The 19,316-nt window shown below is 45.5% G+C and overlaps 2 protein-coding genes across 5 annotated transcripts in view; one reads left to right on the top strand and one right to left on the bottom strand.

The window, feature by feature from the left end:
* JAM3 (junctional adhesion molecule 3) overlaps window positions 1-4,236 on the top strand; it is a 77,578-nt gene extending 73,342 nt beyond the window's left edge. The window contains exons 7-9 of one of the 3 annotated variants that reach the window (XM_075564067.1): window positions 1,054-1,132; window positions 1,227-1,281; window positions 1,620-4,236. In XM_075564067.1, the coding sequence (XP_075420182.1) occupies window positions 1,054-1,132; window positions 1,227-1,281; window positions 1,620-1,655 (170 nt within the window). In that variant the 3' untranslated portion in view covers window positions 1,656-4,236. Of the gene's footprint in view, window positions 1-1,002; window positions 1,133-1,226; window positions 1,282-1,619 lie in introns of all 3 variants that reach the window. The other 2 variants (XM_075564066.1, XM_075564068.1) reach the window with 2 other exon arrangements.
* Window positions 4,237-5,286: 1,050 nt separating this feature from the next.
* NCAPD3 (non-SMC condensin II complex subunit D3) overlaps window positions 5,287-19,316 on the bottom strand; it is a 93,038-nt gene continuing 79,008 nt past the window's right edge. For both annotated transcript variants that reach the window (XM_075564063.1, XM_075564062.1), the window contains exons 25-35: window positions 17,358-17,495; window positions 16,900-17,033; window positions 16,438-16,637; window positions 14,346-14,456; window positions 13,649-13,831; window positions 12,843-13,009; window positions 12,517-12,656; window positions 11,553-11,627; window positions 5,987-6,061; window positions 5,841-5,901; window positions 5,287-5,744 (exon numbers count right to left, since the gene is read on the bottom strand). In XM_075564063.1, the coding sequence (XP_075420178.1) occupies window positions 5,636-5,744; window positions 5,841-5,901; window positions 5,987-6,061; window positions 11,553-11,627; window positions 12,517-12,656; window positions 12,843-13,009; window positions 13,649-13,831; window positions 14,346-14,456; window positions 16,438-16,637; window positions 16,900-17,033; window positions 17,358-17,495 (1,393 nt within the window). In that variant the 3' untranslated portion in view covers window positions 5,287-5,635. The remainder of the gene's footprint in view (window positions 5,745-5,840; window positions 5,902-5,986; window positions 6,062-11,552; window positions 11,628-12,516; window positions 12,657-12,842; window positions 13,010-13,648; window positions 13,832-14,345; window positions 14,457-16,437; window positions 16,638-16,899; window positions 17,034-17,357; window positions 17,496-19,316) is intronic.

Raw genomic sequence — 19,316 nt, 5'->3', positions numbered from 1 at the left:
GTAGAACGTAAACTTTAAGAGCTATATTGTGCGCATTGGCCAGCTTGTCCTCTGAGCTCAGAGCTTAAGCCCCAACCCAGAGAACTGATCCCATGAGGTGACTGGGTTTATATCCCCCACCCTTTCCTCCGTTATTTTCATTGTTACATTCGCTCATCCATCCCTTTTCCCTCACCTCAGCGGCCGCCAGCAGGTCGATTCTGACTCGATGGGTCCGTCACTTAATGCTGTGCACACTTTACCCATGTCTTGGTGCCACTTTTCCCATTACCATCAACAAAAAGTCACTCCTCCCTAGGGAGTTTTCCTGCCTTTTCCCTTTCACCCCCACCTCTGGTAACTAGTAATGAACATTCATTTTTATATCTCTACCTGTTCATGTCACTTCATATAAGTGAATACAATAATTCTCTTTGTAGTGGACTTACTTAGCTCATTGAATATATTCCAGGTTCACTCACGTTGTTTCGTTTTTGTCATCAAGTAATAGTCCATTGTATGTGTTTACCACATAGTGTTCACCCAGTCAGCCAAGAATGAGCATTTAGGTTGCTTCCTGAGTTACTTTTTGAAAAAATGTCATCCCACGAGTGGGAAGGGAATAGGACACTTTCAGTGAGAGACCATCCGTGTAGATAGCTGCCTGCCGTGGCCTGCACCGCCAGGAGTGGACTGGCTTCACTTGTGTACGTTGGCAGGCATGATGAAAAAGTTCAAAAAACGCCTAACAGCCTAGATAAATGAATTAATCGGTGTGTTTCCTCAAAACCGACTTTCTAAAGTTTCCTGGTATTGGAAACATGGCGAATCATCTAACTTTTAAGTGAGTGTTAGTGAACGCTTCTTTCTTTGGTGACAGGATTATTGAAACCTAAGGTATCCAGAAATCAAGCCAATTATAGTCACTTTTCCGAAAACTGCAACACAGATTTTTAGCCCCACTATGCGGAAGTGTCCCCCCGCTCTTCTAACGGGGACACACCCCACTCTCCTTCTCATCAGATGACCTGAACATTGGTGGAATTATTGGAGGGGTCCTCGTTGTCTTTGCAGTCCTGGCCCTGATAACAGTGGGGATCTGCTGCGCATACAGACGCGGTTACTTCATCAACAACAAGCAGGATGGAGAAAGGTAGCCCTACCCTCTAAGGCAAAATCGAGAGTTCACGTGGACGTCAGTGTGACAGCCAGCAGTCACTGAGCTTCCCTCTTCTTGTATTTCACAGCTATAAGAACCCAGGGAAGCCCGATGGGGTTAACTACATCAGGACCAACGATGAGGTAAGGAGCCAGCGCCACGCACGAAGACAGGGTTGAAAGCTCTAGCAATGTTGGCGTACCTGCCATTTCTCCTGGGAAACCCAGCTGGATCCCTAGGAAGATTTTCTAATTAATATTGCAGACTCTGCGGGGCTAGCACTTCGTGATAGCCGTCCACTCTAAACGATGCTTCTAGTTTGTCAGCGCTGGGTGCTAGGCCTGAAGGATGACGTTTCCCTTGATTCCAGTTTGGTTCTAGGTCTCTACAGGGAAATGGGAAAGCCACTGTCAAGAATTGATCCCTGTGGCCCCTCAGGTGGCAGAGGGTGGCCTCATTGTAACTTTGTGTTGTTTTGCAGGGTGATTTCCGACACAAGTCATCATTTGTGATCTAAAATCTGACATTTTGGTGAAGAGAGCACGTGCAAATACCTCGACATGGAAACTCCGGTTAAAAGCAACTGTATGAGCAAAGTGCACTTGGAAAGAGCTAGACACTCGTGCAAAAGCTTCTTCTTTCTTGGCCAAAGTTGATCGCTTCTCCTTTTTTTTTTTTTCTTAACAAGCCACATGAATAAAAGGATTTTCCTCAAGATGGGCTTAATAATCACAAGGAAAAGAACCAAAATCATTCGCAGATTTTGATTTCCAGTCTGCTTCTGGTCTGATGCCCACATTTCAGGGTGACTTGAACTTGACTTGCTCACATACATCCATTTCCTGTTGGGGGCGCTGAGGATCTGTGGGCCTGTTTGCCACTCGGTCATCACCTAGTATGAGCACAGGATGGGGGGAGGCACCAGCACTGGGAACCGGGAGAGCCAGCAGGAAACACAACCCAGAGAAGGTTTATAGAGCTGACTGGTTTTAAAAAAGCACCACACGATTTGTTAAAATATGCTGTCATCAGCGTGTTGTATCTATCTTGGAAAATATTTTTTTGACCAGCATTTTGTAAAAACGACCAAAATCAAAAGGTAGATTGCTTGCTGGAAAAGGGGTCTTCTTACCCGTAGGCACCCTGCTTACCCATGAAGGGCTCAGTAAGTAAGGAAAACCTTCACCTTAAGCTAAATTTGAAATGGTACCGAAATTGTTTTGCTTTTTTATGCATCTTGTTTTATAAAATTTTACATTCTAAATTTTTGCTAAAGATGTATTTTGATTATTGAAAAGAAAATTTCTATTTAACTGTAAATATGTTGTCATACAATGTTAAATAACCTATTTTTTTACAAAAAAATGTCTAACAGTGGGCAGGAGTTCCAAACTACTAGTTATATTGGAAAATATCTCAGAATTAGAATATTTTACCGAAGCAAGCCTCTAAAGGAGGCTTACTGGGACATTATTTCCCCACCTGTTTTATCATTTTTCACAAGAGGACTTGGGGCATGTATTTCTCCGACTATCGCTGCTCAGGAAACCTTAAGTTCCAGCAGAGCAATGGTGAAATCTGCACCATCTCTTCAAAAGAAATGAGAGAGCTCTCAGGTTAGCTTTGAACTGCCTCTTTAGATGACTAAAGTGACCTATGCCCAAAGACCACCCAGCAGCTTAGTGTCCAAACCGCTTTAGGCAACTCCTGAAATTGAGCCACACCACCCCTCTGCAGTGGCAATGGCGACTTACCTCCAAGTGCTAACCAGTGTGGCCCCTTCTCTCAAGAGCTGTGACTGCGGCTGTCTCCTGGTCAGCTTTAATTCTGGTTTCCTGTAACATGTACCACTTTGTTCCTTCCAGGACAGTTCTAAGGTGGGTACCTGGGGAAAAGCTGGGTTGTTTCCTGGTGGGCGGCCCAGCCTTTGGGTTCCCAGATGCCAACCTTTGGGTTGTGATTGGCTCACAAATGAAAGGAACTACTGTTGTTTTTTAAATTCACTTTAATTAGTGCGGGAGTGTTGTAACACTGAACAGGCCACAGGTAAATTCGAATTCAAATCTGTCAACTGCGATGCTGGAATTTTCTTTTAATTTGAAAAGGACATGAATTTCCGGGTCTTCTCTGCCGGGAAGCAGTCCAACACCACATGCGCTCTCCTTACGCAGCAAACCATTAGGTGGTGGCAGCCAGTCTGGCTTTGTGAAGATGATCGTGTGGCCCAGGGTACAAAAAGCCTGATGGTGAAAAAAGTAAAATGCCTGAATCAAAAGCAGTTTTCTAAATCGGATTTAATTTTTTTTTTACCTGCCTCGGACACTGCTCTTTATGGTGGTGATTAGCAACATCATTCTGAATCAATCTCTGTGCTTAAAGAGTAGATGTTCTGAGAGTCAAACACATTGCCCTGTTAGGCTGACGGTGTGATAAGGTTTGGAGCAAGGAACACCCCATTCCGCTGTGTACGTAAAGGGTGGTTTTTATGTACAAGTACAGACTCATCTTGTGACTAAACTTACTATGTCTTGACTTGTAATGCTTTGACTGTTTTTAAAAATTGAATACTTAAGGCTCACTTTGGCTTTTCTAAGTTACCTGAAATATCTTGCCAGGGGATGTCTGGCCGAAGCAGGAGCAGCTCTTTAGTGGCTGCTTTAAGGGTACCTACCTTTTGCATTTGAATGCAGTGTTGACAGTCCTCTCATCTTGACTTCCTCTTGGTAGAAAGGGATGCACCCCCTTTTCCTTGGTGGGGAATCTTACTCTTGGTTGTCATGGTGACAGGGTCACCTCATTGCCTCCCTTCTAATGCCCTAAAGCCTTTTCTACCCTTGTGCCAAATGGAGCTGGGTCTGAAAAAGTAGACAGACGGAAAGTATGGAGTCTTAGAAACAGTTGCCTATTACTGTAAAAATGTAGACAGAAAAGGTAACCTGTGTCTTGAAGAATGTGACTAATGATTCAGAGGCCTGTACCAGGCTATTTATTGTGGCCTTCGGTCTGGCTGTTGCTGTACATAGATGTTACAAACTTGTAGTAACACACCTATAACTTGGTTTTTGTTAAACCCATTTATAAAAGCTTAAAAAAATCAACTTAGCCTCATTCTTTCTTTTTCATGTGTTCTTAATGTTGGATTTACCCCTTCTTAGAATGTTGGTAGGCAAATATCTTTACCATGTTCGAGTCCGAGGTTTAGAGACCAGTGATGGAGCTTTGTGGCAGTCTACTTCTAGAAGAGCAGCTTTGTCACATGCTCTCAGTAATAAGCCCAGGGTGTCCATGCATCTGAGAGCGGAGGTAGAACACACTGACATTCCATCCCTCAAATCCAACCATCAGTTCATATTTAAGTATATGCTTTTAACAATAACAATGTACTACTTCTGTGATGCTGGTATTAAAAAGGAAGCAATTTCTGGTTGTTCTTCAACAGAACATAAATATATGTTGTGTGGTTGGCTTGACTACAGAAACAAATCCAATGATACTCATGTACATATAAGAAAGAGTTGTATATCAAGAAATAATTATATATCGAGAAAACATTCCAGCACAGTCCAACTCAAGTCCTTAAGTCCAATACTAGTCCATAAGACCCACCTAAGACTCATGAAGCCACATGCATCGACACCGGAATATCACAGGCCAGTAAGTGCAAAGTCATGTGGATCCCATAGCAGTTGGGCACATCTCCAGGGTCTGCCAGTGAGGAAGTGAAGGGGGGATTCCCAAGAGAAGGCCACGCCCACTCACGCGAAGGCCACGCCCACAAGGAGTCACCATCAGGCTGTGACCGGATTGCCAGGCTATATTTTTATATATCTTCAAGTTGACATGAAACTATAACACAAAGTGATTTAAGTTTACATATCCCATCATTGCGTCAGCAGAATGCGACATAGACAGCAGTAGTGCAGACAAGTCTGGATGAGACATGACGCTGTTTTTTAAGTGTGAGTTGTATTTATGTCTGTTGTTGGGAGAAAAAAAACAGCTTTTTTTGTGGGAACAAAGGCAAGAAGTGGCCTGATGAACCAAACTTTAAAGACAAGCTGAATCACCTTTTTCTTCTCAAACACTATGTGAAATTAAAATGACTACAAATAAAAGCCCTGTTCTACCAACAGAAAAACACTACTGAGTCCGGGAAGGCTGTTTTTATTGCTTGATTTTTATTAATGGGATATAGCTTATCAGAATTCACTCGACACTTTCAAATGGAATAAAGTTATAATGTTAAATAGCTAAAGGTTAGCCATCAGGAAGTCTAAGTCTGACACTTATTTTATTCTACAATCTCTTAACCACATGGTTCATAACAGGAAATAAAAAAAGGTTAAAACTGTGGTACATCGCAGTGCTGGAATCGAAAGAAGAGCTTTGGAATTCCGAGATGGAAACGCCACTGGGATGGAGTCAAGGGGAGAGGCAGCCGACTTCCCACATGCATCAAGCAAGTCCTTCCGGCCACGCCTTCCTGGGAAGCACCCTTCAGTTGGCTGTTTTCAGGGGGGCCATTCGGAGGGATCTCCTACTGGGGGCTGGATTGTCTTTATTTCTGGCTGGAGACGTCACATTCCATGGCTGAGGCTGTGGGGGCCTGGGTTGGGGGAAGGGAAGGAGAAGAAATCATTTTGGAACTACAAGAAAAATCACAACAAACCATCCACCTTAAAAGAACTCGTGGAAAACTTACGGTTCATCAGGCAAAGATAAACACAGTATGTCGGTCGCTTGACTCTGGGCTTCACTTTTCTCTGAAAGGGAGGAGAAGACAAGTTCATCCCCCAGCACTCCCAATGTGGCCAGTGTCCAGACAGGAAGGGCACCCCCACCACTTGCCTTTGTGTGAAAGAGGAGTCCTTGGGATGCTGATGTAACTGACCCCGGCTCCAAAGGAGATCTCGCTGATGGTCCCTGGGTGAAAGGGAGACCCCACCGTGGTGAAAACCGGTTACAAAGAGCAGCATAAGCCAGGTCAGGCCAGCTTTTCCGCTGTTTCCATTCAACCGCTCTCCACCATCCGTCTAAGGAGCACTGGATATGAACAGCACAAGACCCCAGAGACCCCCTTCCCGCTTCCCGGTATCAGTCTCCAGTTTCCCATTTCACTGGCCATTCCCCTTTGCTGGCCTTAAGTATTTTACTAATTACAGTCAGTCACTGCCTGATGAATGACCCTCTGCTCTAGCTTTGATTGTTCCTGAGTCCTAAGTTTATATCCCCCCTGGACTCCCTTCGTGACCTCCACTCCTCAACTCTTGTTCTCTATCTTAGACACGACAGCACTCGATGAATGGTCTAGTCTCCACATCAAGTATGTCATTTCTGCCACTTTCTCTTCACCCTCTGCCTGCCTCCTGCCTCACGGTACCCGTCTCCGTTTACCTCACCCTCAGGGCAGTGGTGGGTTTCCCACTGAGAATTTCCCCCTCTGGAGGCAGGAGAGGCTGAAACAGACTCTTCAGTTTGAATTCTGGCTCTACCTCCTACTAGTTTCCTGAACCACTTTAAGAAAGCTCATTTCTTCATCTGTAAAATAAGCATAAAAATGTACCTACTTCAGAGGACACTTGCTAGGATTAAAGGAGATTATTCATGTAACAGCGTACCACATACCTCTCACTGCCCTCAAGTCAATGTTGGCTCATAACAAGCTCCTGCGGGTTTCTGAGACTAACAGTTCATGGGAGTTTCTCCCACAGGGATGCTGGTGGATTCGCACTGCTGACCATGAGCATCGCAGCCCAATTTCTAACCACTACACCACCAGGGCTCTCCCATCACATTACCTCGTACAAGTGAAATGCTGAAGAAATGTTGGCAACTACTATACTTAAATATCTATTGTCTCTTAAAAGTGAGGATGCTCCCTACACCTGGCGATGGCGAGACCTTGTCTCAGCTACCTTAGAAATATTATCGGGGGGAACCAGTCCCTGGAAGAGGGCATCGTTCTTGGTAAATAGAAGATCATCAAAAAGACTTGCTGTGAGATGGATCTACACCATGGCTGCAAAGGGGGGCGGGGTTCACACAGATCAAGTGTGAGGATGTTGTACACAGGGCTGTGATGAGCTGGAACTAACTACAGACCTTAACAACATGGTGCTTAAGTAAACATCGCATTAGGTTATAGCCCTACCTGAGCACCCACCTCCGTGTGTAGAGGTGAGCCTAACATCCACCTTTAGTCTGATTAAAGCTGGGCCAGACCTGCTTTTACAGCCCCCATGGGGCGTACAGATGGTCTAGCCACACTCAACATGTCCTGAGCTGCAACATCTGGGTCTCTAAGCCAAGTTCTTTCTGCTCAGAATTCCCACCCCCATCTCCAGACCTGACACCACAGTATTCCTTCTTTGAGATGCAAATGCAAAATAAAGGCTTCCTTAGTGGGTTAGTGGTTGGTCACTCCTGGGCCTATGCCATTTTGTATATGCTTCCGTCATGGAATTTATTAAGTTATAGTCTAATTGTAATTTCTATTTCTTCAATAAAATCATTTTTATTAACTGCAAACACCCTGCCCCCATGGCTCTGTAGCAGCCTGGAGCAGTGAAAGCCCAAGACCCACGTTGATGAATTCATCCTTTTTGTAAGACCTTTTATAAAATGAACTTTATCATTGCTACAGCCATATTTATTTTATTTTGTAAATAAATCATTTTATCAGGGGCTCTCACAGCTCTTATCACAATCCACACATCAACTGGGTCAAGCACATTTGTACATATGTTGCCAACATCATTTTCAAAACATTTCCTTTCTGCCGGAGGCCTATCAGCTCCTCTTTCTGCCCCTCCCTTCCCCACCCTCCCACCCTCATGAACCCTTGATAATTTATAAATTATTTTTATTTTCATATTTATGCCTTCTGCTATCTCCCTTCACCCACATTTCTGTTGTTCATCACCCTGAGATGGGGGTTGTACAATCATTGCAGTTGGTTCCCCCTTCCTCCCCCGATGGGGGTCGGGATGGGGGAGGATTAAGGAGCTAGAGGAATGCTGTGCTGTCTCATCGGTGCTGCAGTGCATGGTGGCTGGCTCGTCCCTTGCTTGTGACCCTTCTGTGAAGGGATGACCAATTGTCTACGGATGGGCTTTGGGTCTCCATTCTAATCCCCCCGTTCGTATCAAAATGGTTGGTTGTTTTGGGTCTTCTGATGCCTGATACCCGATCCTGTCGACCCCTTGTGATCACACGGGTTGGTGGGCCTTGTTACTTCCCTGCTAGATGGCCACTAGTTTATCTTCAAGCCTTTAAGACTGCAGATGCTGTATCTTGATAGCCAGGCACCATCAGCTTTCTTCACATTTGTTTATCACCCAATTTGTCTTCAGTGAGCGTGTGGAGAAGGTGAGCATCACAGAATGACAGGTTCTTATGTTGAGGGAGGGTTTAGTCTGTCTGCTACCTTAATACTTAACCTAGAAATATATGAACATGGACCGAGATCCCTATTATATTAATATATTTACATATGTACCTGCTTATGTTTACATCTCTATAAATGTCTTTAGCCTCCTAGTTCTTTCCTCTATTTCCTTCTACTTTCCTCCGCTACGTTCATTTTTAAAACTCATCAGCGTACAGTGTGCTGCAGTGCTATGTACCAGTAGCCACTCAAATTGTACTGAAAAGCTGTGGCAGTTTCATGAAGGGGTTTCAAAAATGAGTGAAAAATGGAATTAAAGAATAAGGAATTTTTTCCCTGAAACATTGTGAAACTCCCTTGCATCTTCAACATTGCTATTAACAGGCCTTGTTTTGTGACAATTTCTGTGAGGTCTATTCTTGTGCTGCTGGCTGAATTCCCCTTCCGTTAGCCCCATCGCTGCTGAGTCTGTTCCAATTCATAGCAACCCGACAGGACAGAGCGGAAACCTACTCCATTGGGTTTCCAAGGCTGTCATTTTATCCAGGGAGTGCTGGTGGTGCCGTCAGCTTAAGCATGTGGCTGCGACCTAACTGCAAGGCAGGCAGTTCAAACTCGCTGACCACTCTGGCTGAAAGAAGGGTTGTCTGCTGAAGAGCGCTGACTGGGTGGCAGTGGAAATCATCAACCAGGTGCCTACCCTGTGCTTCAGAGTCCCTCACTGCAGAATTAGGAAGATAAGAGGCACATACTAATTCCCCTCCCCCACCAGACTGCCAGACAAAATCCTAGCTCTGAAAAGTATTTCCATTTAGCGAAACCACCATGTTCATGCGGAGTAGCAAAGGGGCACAGAACAGCTGAGGCAGTCTTGTAGCGCAGAGACCTCTTCCTGACCGGCATCCGTCCGCTCGTGAGCTTCGCTGTCAAAAGCACCAGGATTTATAAACCAGAGAAGGCAGAATTAGGTTCTTCTGAGTTATTCCAACCGAATTCTCCAAGGAAAGAGCAGTAATAGGAGAGCCGAAAGGGACACCCTCCACATCCGCACTGGCAGGGCGTTTACATTCAGGAGACATGAGCTGCACCAAGTGCTCCACTGACGTGGTGGCCGTGAGCCTGGTCATGGTGTGAGGAGGCTCCACTCGTGCAAAGTAAAGCAGCATCAATGCCAAGTGCTTCTGCTAAAGCGGAACTTGCAGCCAGGGCAACAGAGGAGCAGCGTCATCACGAGTGGGACGCACCTTTCCTGCTCCTGTGGCTGGTGACACCCAGCCACCAGGCAGGACAGCAGCTCTTGGTGCCAAGCCAGAAGCACAGAACAGATACAAAACACCTGCACACCTAAGGCCACACTTGCTCACTCGACAGGAACTCGAAATTACCCACTGCCTTTAACGATAACAATTATGATTTGGTTGTCATCTGCGGAGACATGGGAGTGGGAGTTCAGTTCATCCATTGATGCTCCTTAACACGGCAATTTCGAGGACAATAACCTATTACTGTTAAATATTCTAAGAGATCACAGCACCACTGGGTAAACAGCCAACAGCCAAGTGTCTGGAACACAAGAGGCACTTTCTACCTGCATACTGACTACATGATTAAACGGCTCGATGCTGGTGCTACACTGTCACAAAGAGGAGCATCTGCACACTCGTCTCTCACTGGAACGCGCAATTGGAGACTGGGGCCACAGACCCGAGAAGCCCACACACTGAAGCAGAAACCCCCAGTTTAAGCTCAGCTCTGCCATCACTTAGGACCTCGTCTGTTTTACACAGGCCTTGTCCTGGCACTCTGCGGGCAGAGAGAAGAGTAAGCTGGCCAGGCTCTGTGCTCAGCAGTAAGTATGGCTGAGAAGAATTTCAGATGCCATGGACACAGGCCTTGTCCTGGCACTCTGCGGGCAGAGAGAAGAGTAAGCTGGCCAGGCTCTGTGCTCGGCAGTAAGTATGGCTGAGAAGAATTTCAGATGCCACGGACACAGGCCTTGTCCTGGCACTCTGCGGGCAGAGAGAAGAGTAAGCTGGCCAGGCTCTGTGCTCGGTGCTGAGATGCCACGGGAGGGGTCCTTGACCTAGTCTGCAGCTCCGAAAGACTTCTGAAGGATGAACAGGAGTGAGGGGATGTTCGGGGATGACCTGAAGGCGGCAGCACACGGCTCAGTGCAGACCCACCGAAGGATGCCCCACAGTCGAAGAGAGCACGGGAGTCGGGGAAGCTCAAGGGAGACACAGGTCAGGCACTATACATCACACCATTGTGAGCAACGAGGCCTCTGTACTGTTTTCTGAAAATACTTGCTTTTCAGGGTTTTGAAACAAGTCATAAAAACCTAATGGGAACAACACTATCCTACACTTCTAACGACTCAGCCCAGCTTGAAATGACAGACTAAGCTATCAGGAAACACCCAACGGTGAGCGAGCAGACAGATGTGACAATGGCAGCAGTGCCATGCCATCCTCCAGAGCCACGGACTTTCAGGCTCGTCTCCTGGGAGCAGAACGCATACGCTAACAGGGTGCATTCCAGTGCTAGCACCGGATCACCCCCGGCAGTCAAACAGCCCGAGCACAGCCCCTCCCAGAGAAGCAGTAGGCAGTGGGGAAAGGGCAGGCTCTACGCTTTCCTTGCCAAGGGAAGCCGCCTAAAATGCACCTGGGACTCAGTGGCAACGTCTGTAACATAAAGACACTGCTAGTACTTACCTGTGGGGTGGCTGACATTCAGATGAGTCAATACCCGTGCAAGCACTGGGAAGTGCTTACCATTCAGTAAGTGTCCATTAAATGAATCAATATGATAATAAAATACTCAATCTCACATGAAGGGGATTCAAAAAGTTGGTGGGAAAATCCCATTATCCAATTATCTTTCCGAAGCCCCATTGAATAAGCAAGTTGAGTACCTGAAGGTTTCATTTCATTGAAATATCTTGCAACAGAAAAATTAACCGTAACTCCAGCAAAGACATAATGAGCTACGACTGCGACGAGCCAATTCAAATTAGTTACTCACGGTCTGGGGTGCTGATGGCACGCTTGTTCACATGGTCAATAGAGCCACGAGTCTCTTGGTTCAGGCAGGTGGAGTCTAGGGTGAAATGGAAATGCTTTCATCTGTCCAAATATACCAAAGCAGGCTAAAAAAGCTGAGCAACCAAATGAGAAAGCATTTGCAAAGATACACACTACCCCTGTGAGGAGGCAATGAAGAAATAGCAAAATAGGATAAACAGGAGAAAACTGCCCCGCCTCACCAGGACTCTAATAAATGGTCTCTAAAATGCAAAAAATAAATTGCAGAATTAGAAAATCGGGGTTCCCAAGGTGCAGGGTGAGGCATGGATTGTGTCATGGAAGAGCTTTTCAAGTATTTATGGCCAACAATTTCTGGGAATTAGTAAGGGCTACTTATATGGCTGACTGTTTGTACATGAATGACTTATGTGACATTTATATAGAGTAATATAAATGATAAAAAATTTAAAATAACAAACAAATCTGAAAGCACCTACATTTCAAGAATAATGTGGTGAATGAATTGTAGCACTTTCACAAGACAAACTGCTAAAAAAGCACTAGAAATATAGTCGAGCAAGTATCACTGTGTATGACTATCAGTGTGTTGGGAAGCAGGCTAAAAACCAGTTCACACTATGATTGCAATTTCATAAATAACACAAAACACCCATGAGTCTGGGAAGCAAGACAGGAAGAATGAATATCCAGCAGTTATGGATGAGTTTTACCTTTCAATCAAGCCATTTTCTAAATCTTTTATTATAAATATGCATGGTGGCATGACCTAGAACTCAATTTCCAACCCCTGCTATGTTATTTATGTGTTGTAATAATTAGGAGGTTGAAACCATTTGAAACAGAATGAGGCTTGCGTGGTCTGTGTGGATCCGTATGCTTTCACGTTGAGACTGAACAACGAAGAGTTCTATTACCCTCCTGGTGCCAACCCACAGGCATACCTTGCTCATTACTCTTTTCCGAACTTCTGGAATTCAAAGTAAAAGGTACCACTCCAAAGCTCTGGCTCTTATGCCGGTTATTCGACTCCACAGCTTTCTTGACCGAGTTTAGGATTGCGATCGTGCTCAGGGACATGGGTCTGTGGGGGAGAAACATGTCACAGCATGGATTTCCTAACTGGAGACCCAGCACAAAGCAAAAGGAACACAGAAAGGGCAAGAATGAACCAGTCTTCCAGTGGATCACTCAAGCCTCATGGGGAGCACTCACACTAAGAAGCCTAGTGTAATTATAGCAGGGCCCCTGAGGTTCGCAGTCACCATACCTGGCTTTGGACATTAACATCTTAAACGGTGGAGGGTCAGGTGAAGAAGGCAAAGGAGGTGCTCTGCCAGTGCTTAATCTGGGGGCTGCAGGAAGGCTTCCATCGGGGGCCTCAGCTTCGTTTTCTAGGCTAGCAGGAGCTGGCAGTAAGTCTGAACTTGGAGCAACCTGTTAGAAGATAAAGAATATTTACCTTCTAACACTTGTTTGTTTTACAGACCCTTCAAATACTGTGAGAGAGGCTTCTAGTAATCTATTTTTAGAACATGCCAGGCCCAGACAAGTGGAGCTTTCTCTTTATAAGCCGTAGTTGGGGCAGAGTGCCAGAGTAGCGGTTTTGAGATTTACGAAGAGACAAAGGCATGAGGTCGTCCTCATCATCCTGACAGGGATCTTTCTGGATTCCATGGGGCAGTCGGCTAAGAACTATTAAAAACAGCTCAAGTGACACGATGTTAGAGAGACGAGGGCATGCTGAGAGAAAAACTGCGAACAAATGAAACACCCAGGGAGAAAGAATTATCTAGAATCACCATCATCAAATAACCCGACTGCCTGCTCGCTTTCCGGGCACTTACACCATTCCCCTCAACCACTATTGTAACGGTGCTGTAGGCAATGCATGTGGCTCAGCCTTGGAGTTGCCTGTCTGTCTCACTAGGAAATGAACAGGATGGTGGTCAAGAAAAAAAGGCACTACAAAGATTGAAGCCAGCCTGATCTCAGATTATCTCTGGATTTTTCCGGAGGTCGGAACAAGTAATTGGAGCAAGCAGGAGCTGAAGCTCAGACTGGGTCTCGTCTTACCTGCCCAGCTGGCGTTACGCTGGTCCCTTCGGCGGTCCTGGTCACATCGGGCTGCATTGCCAGCTCCTGCTCCTGGGCTAGCTGCTCGCTGTACCTTTTCATGTCATACTCCAGCTCTGACGCCAGCTGCTTGTCCACTGCAAAGAGCTCCTTGATCTCATCCCGGTAATCCTGCATCACCTCCTGCAAGAGACCCAGGAGCATCCTTTGATGCCTTCTTGAATCAAAGACATAAGCTTAAACATAAAATGATCACTTTCATGAGATTTGAATAAAAGTTTATTTTGCTGACAGCAACCTATTTCTGCCATATTAACAAACAGGATAATTAGCATAATGATAGCATCCCAAGAATATCAACCACACTTGCATCAACCACGTTCCTGACATCCGGCCAGTTCATAGGAATTTTCCCAGGTTCCTGCTAGGGTAAACGACATAGGCTCATGCAGGTGTAGCCCAAGTAGAGAACTTAATAAAAGGGTGCAGGACTGTCACCAATTGCAACTCCCTTTCCCTTCCCAAGGCTGGGATGGTGATCGGAATGCATCCAGGTGGCCCAGCGTGGCCATCACACTCAGACAAGACCTCTGGGGTCAGTCGCAAGAAGCAGCTGCTCAGCTCAGCCCTTCCCTGGCTGTTGTAACCGTGCTAACTCTCAGAAGCACCACCACCAAAGGAACCGGTCACCCCTTACCCGGAGATAAGCCATGAGTTCCTTCAAAGCTGCGATCTTCTTTTTCTCCAGCATCGTCTTAAGGGAGATGATAATTGGAATAATGTTCTCTATAAAATTCCTCTTCTGCACCTATAGAAACAAAAACCAAATGTATAAGCTTTAGTTATAGAAACTTCTGAACTGGTTTTGACTTCTCTTGGCCGAATTCTTGCAGAAGAGCTATCTAGCATTTGGAGCACTGCGGTGTACTTAGCCCAAGCTATGGTACACGGGGCTTCAAAAAACTTTTGGAAAAGTGGAATGGGAAAAAAAGAATTCTCTCAAAACCTTTTGGAGCTCCCTTCTATTTTCAATAGCCTCATACGCATACGGAAGCTGGATAAAGAATACACGAGATCAAAGAATGGATACAATTGAGTTATATAGCATTTGGGAAAACCACCATCTGCCAGAAAAAAGAACGTCCCTGTCTTGGAAAGAGCAGTCAGAATGCTCTTGATCAACAACAATGGGAAGACTTGAAGCCATGGATTCTGGTCTCGTTATCTGAAGGATTCCCGTGTTTGAGAGAGCGGAGTCCAGGAAAGGAGGAAGACTATGAAGTGGGCTGCCGAGTGGCTAAAACAGTGCACTCAAACAGCAGTGCCAGGATGGCCCAAGACCAGGTCACGCTGTGTTCTGTTATCTCTAGCATTACTATGAATCCGAACCAACTCAGTCGCCGCTAACAATAAAAACGGCACTCCAGACTCGCCCCTTCTTCGACTCTGGGTCCTGATGCTGTCACCGTGTAGGACCCAATGCATCTGCACTAGAGGCTTCAGAGGCACTCTCGCGACCGTGTGGGAAAGCCGCTGTGAAGTATGTAGAGGATCTATGCGACTCTGGGGCCGTGGTGGTTATACGCCGTCTACTAATTTGCAAGATTAACTGTTTGAAACCACCAGCAGTTCCTCAGGAGAAAGATGGGCCTTTCTACCCCTGCAAAGAGTTACAGTCTCAGAAACTCAGAGGGCACCTCCACCCTGTCATATAGGGCTGCGACAGGTAGGCACTGACCGATGGCAGTGAGAGTGAGAGTTTCCAAATGAGGATGCTGAAGACTTTGATAAAAGCTCCAACCCCCCCACCAGAAACCTACTGCAGAATCTTGACCCTTCACTCCAGATTCACTCCATCCATTCAACATTTTCCCTCTGGGAATTAAAACTACCTCAATTCTAGCTATCCAACAAGAGATCCCATGTCCTTACTGGGTAACTGAAAATGGTCTTTGCATTTAATCTGCCTGCAACTTACTTTAAGCAGGAGAATAAAATGACCAAATTTGTATTTAAGCAAGATTGTATCGGCTTCATGTGATGCACGGCTTGGGACCGAGACTAGAGACAAAAGGCTGCTAGGGAAATGGCTGGACATGGCACAGGCTCCAATTAAGTTATTTCAGGAGCAGAGGACATGCAAAACAGAGATGGATCTAAGAGCTAAAATGGACAAAATCTGGAGGCAAAGTAGATGTTTAAAAAAAAAAGTCTGTCTTTGGAGTTAAAATCCTTCAGCGGTCAGGTGAGAAATACAAAAGAATTGTCCAGGCAAGAAACAGAAACAGGGACCGGGTGAAGATAATGACAAAGCTATGTACCCGAACCAAGCAGGTTTAACTGTCTACACCACCATCCAAATAAATCTCCACCTGACATGATAAGCTGGGGTCTGGTGAGCATGAGTTTCTCTTCTGGACAAGACTGTGGACAGGGGTGTGTCCTCCAATAGAGAATATAGGAGAAGGAACAGTAAGTTGTGTATTTTGTTTATTATTTCCACCTTGGGATGTGGACAGTGGTGGGAAGAAGAATGAGAGATGGACATGATGACTTTGGCTTTGACCCAGTAAGTTGGTGATGCCTGCGGTACATCCAGGCAGACAGCAGACCTGGGTTCAGGCTTACAGAGAAGTTGTTGTCGGGAACATGGGTTGAGAATCGTCATCAACTAGGAGAGGTTTAAGGCCACATCTAAGCATGAAGTCAGGGCCGCAGGTATGCCTGAGTGGCAAACAGGGAAAGCAGAGTGACCCGAAGCACACTCTTAGGGAAGACCCCACACTCACTTGTGAGATGAGCTTTTTCTGTGCTTCCTGCATAACTACATTGGCCAACGCCAAGTCATCTTCTTCTATCAGGAGGTCTTTATCTGGCTTAGACCTCATCGCCAAAAGTTTGATCTCCTTTGAGCTGAGGACTTCAAAGGTATCCGAGAGTAGCTCGTTGGCTTCCATATCCAAGGGAAGGATGCCATCCACAAAGGACGCTGAGAGAAAGCATAAGGAGAAGCATCAAAGGTCAGCCTCCAGGAAAGCCCAACCACTGCCTGGGAAGTGGGGTACGACCATGCAAAAGTGGGCTGCTCCCATGGGCTGCAGTCAGACCAGCTGGAGGCAGTCGACGGCGAGGAAGAACAAAGACAGGGGTCTTCCTCATGGGGAAGTTCACATTGGCTACAAACTGGCTGGGCCCCTCACCAGCATAGTTTTACTTTTAAATGCACATTATATTCCACACCACAGGCCTACCCAAAATATTCAGGCAGATTTTAGAAGTCATATTGAATCTCTGTTCATCTGTGAAGTGCTCCAGAAGAAACTTGTAGATTTTCATTCGTTTCTCTTTGTTTGTCTTCCCCTTCAGTGAAAAAAGCCGCTTCTCTCTATGGCAAAACAGGACAGTTTTACCGCATCGTGTGGGCACGGGTAAAAAGAACCGTCAGTCCGCATTACAGAAGCATCTTAAAGCTACCCGCTCAAGGCTGAAGCACACTGATGAGGCTAAATGTTCATCCCAGGCACCTCCCTTAGGAATGTATGCTCACAAGTGAGTTGTCCTACCATGCCCTGCCACGGAAAGCAAGGCGTGCCCCAAATACTTAGGTTTGGGTCGGTGTCTAAACATTGAACACCAGCAGCTGAACACCGCCCGAGGTTCTCTCGAGTCTTACTGAGAGAAAGGGACGACTTTAATTGATTGCCCTCACCTTTCTGACTGGGGGAATTTATTATACTTCTCATGATGTTCATAGTTATTGAAGTGGAAAATACACTCAATGAAGTGCTGGAAGAACATGACAGGATTCCTCTTCAGTAACAGGTGAACCAGGCAAAATTCCCCAAAACTGTGGAGAAAAGAAAGAGACCATTTGCTACTTGCAGACAGCGTTTAAAAATACATCAAGGATACTGCAATTATACTGAGAATTATAGAGAATAAATCAATCTATCCCAGTAAACAGTTACATTCAGAGCTTAAAGCAAGACAGAAAGTTAGCTTATTTTGTCATCCTTAGTCAACAACCTGCTGTTTAACTACAGCGTCAGTCTAAAGTTCTCCTCTACCAGATTCCTACTGAAGTGTTAATTAGTTAAACTCCATATGGGGAAAAAAACAGCCCATCAACCTACGCTAAACTGCTTCTGCTTCTTAGAGGCCAATGATCCTCGAGGCTAGTGCAATAATAATGATCACCTGATAATGACCACTTGGCCCTCGAACTTCACAAATCTGTTGCCCACACAGTGAACAAAAACCGCTTTAGGAGACGAGAACTTTTTCATGAATAAGAATTCATTACGTGAGCTTCCGTCTGGGTCAGCAGAGCAAGTGCTTCTACAATGATCGACTGTCACTGGGCTTCTCCAGTGAAACGTTGGCTTTCTTCAAAAAGGGTTAAATAATGTTCCCTACATCGCTCTCCTTTGCTTTCATAAGCTGGTACCCCCAAATCTGGAAGCGGCTTCCAACACCCATGTACTAGACAGCAAAATTCTAATGGCTTCCAAAACAAATGTGATTGGACAAAGGTCCAAAGTTGTTCAACTCTAGGGTGCATGACCGGTTGTTCTCACCCCCATAGATGAGAAACTGCCAAAGCACCGCGTTTTGCGTAGAGATCAGCCTCAGGTAGCACAGGGCTAGTTCGATGCACTCATACTGCTGAGATCAATGTTTCAAGTTTACTACCAAGCTCCAATGCAATCTCTAAGCACTAGGAGCACAAGTCAACTCCCACCTGGGGAGTAGGAGCGACAAAGACAATGCCTTAAGAAATGTCCTGTAATTGGCTTTGGACTGCAGAAGGCTTTGTAGGAGATGCGCCTTCCCCAAATGTTTTCCTCAAGATGTCCTCATAGCACAATGGTTGAACACTGAGGTCTTTGGTTTGAACCAGAGGATCCTGGAGAAAGGGCTTGGAGATCAGTCTAGAAAACTACGGGGAAAAGTCAGTGCTGTAGGGTCTATAAGGTGGCTTAGAGCTGCAACAACCTGACGGCACCAAGCAACCACATCCCCCCGAGCGAGGCTATTTGGAATCAGTGTGAAGTTGGGGCACATACATCAATTATGTCAGGGAAGTATTTCTGAAACAGTGATGAAAGTAAGCCTGGATAAAAATTCCATTGTGGATACTCATATTATGAATTTTCACAAAAGAAACAGGAATCAGTATTCCTTATAAATATACAAACAAAACGCTACTCCTGAGGAACATTGTGTTAATAGCCAGCTAGTTGCACCTGTGTGCTCTAAGAACATCCAGTACACACTACATGAGCTGTGTTGTTTAGTGACCCAGGACTGAAAGGCAAAGGTCAAAACACCCATCAGGTGAAGTTCTCTCTAAACAAGGGTAACTTTGGTGAACTATTTTGACAAAAAGATGGAGAAAACGTTCGGTACCAACACTAAGCAAACAACTTCCTTCAATCAATGAAAATTTACTGCCTGTGGCATCCTTCTATATGCAGGGCCCTCAAACTTTTTAAACAGGGGCCAGTTCACTGTCCCTCAGACAAGTTGGAGGGCCGGATTATAGTTTTAAAATAAACTATGAACAAATTCCTATGCACACTGCACATATCTTATTTTGAAGTAAAAAAATGGGGCAAAAACACCCGGCGGGCTGGATAAATGTCCTCGGGGGGGGGGGCCGCATGTG

Source organism: Tenrec ecaudatus, chromosome 12 (genome assembly GCF_050624435.1).
Source record: "Tenrec ecaudatus isolate mTenEca1 chromosome 12, mTenEca1.hap1, whole genome shotgun sequence".
Classification (NCBI taxonomy): domain Eukaryota; kingdom Metazoa; phylum Chordata; class Mammalia; order Afrosoricida; family Tenrecidae; genus Tenrec; species Tenrec ecaudatus.
The sequence above is the reverse complement of the archived record's forward strand: the minus strand, read 5'-3'. Positions and strand labels throughout refer to the sequence as shown.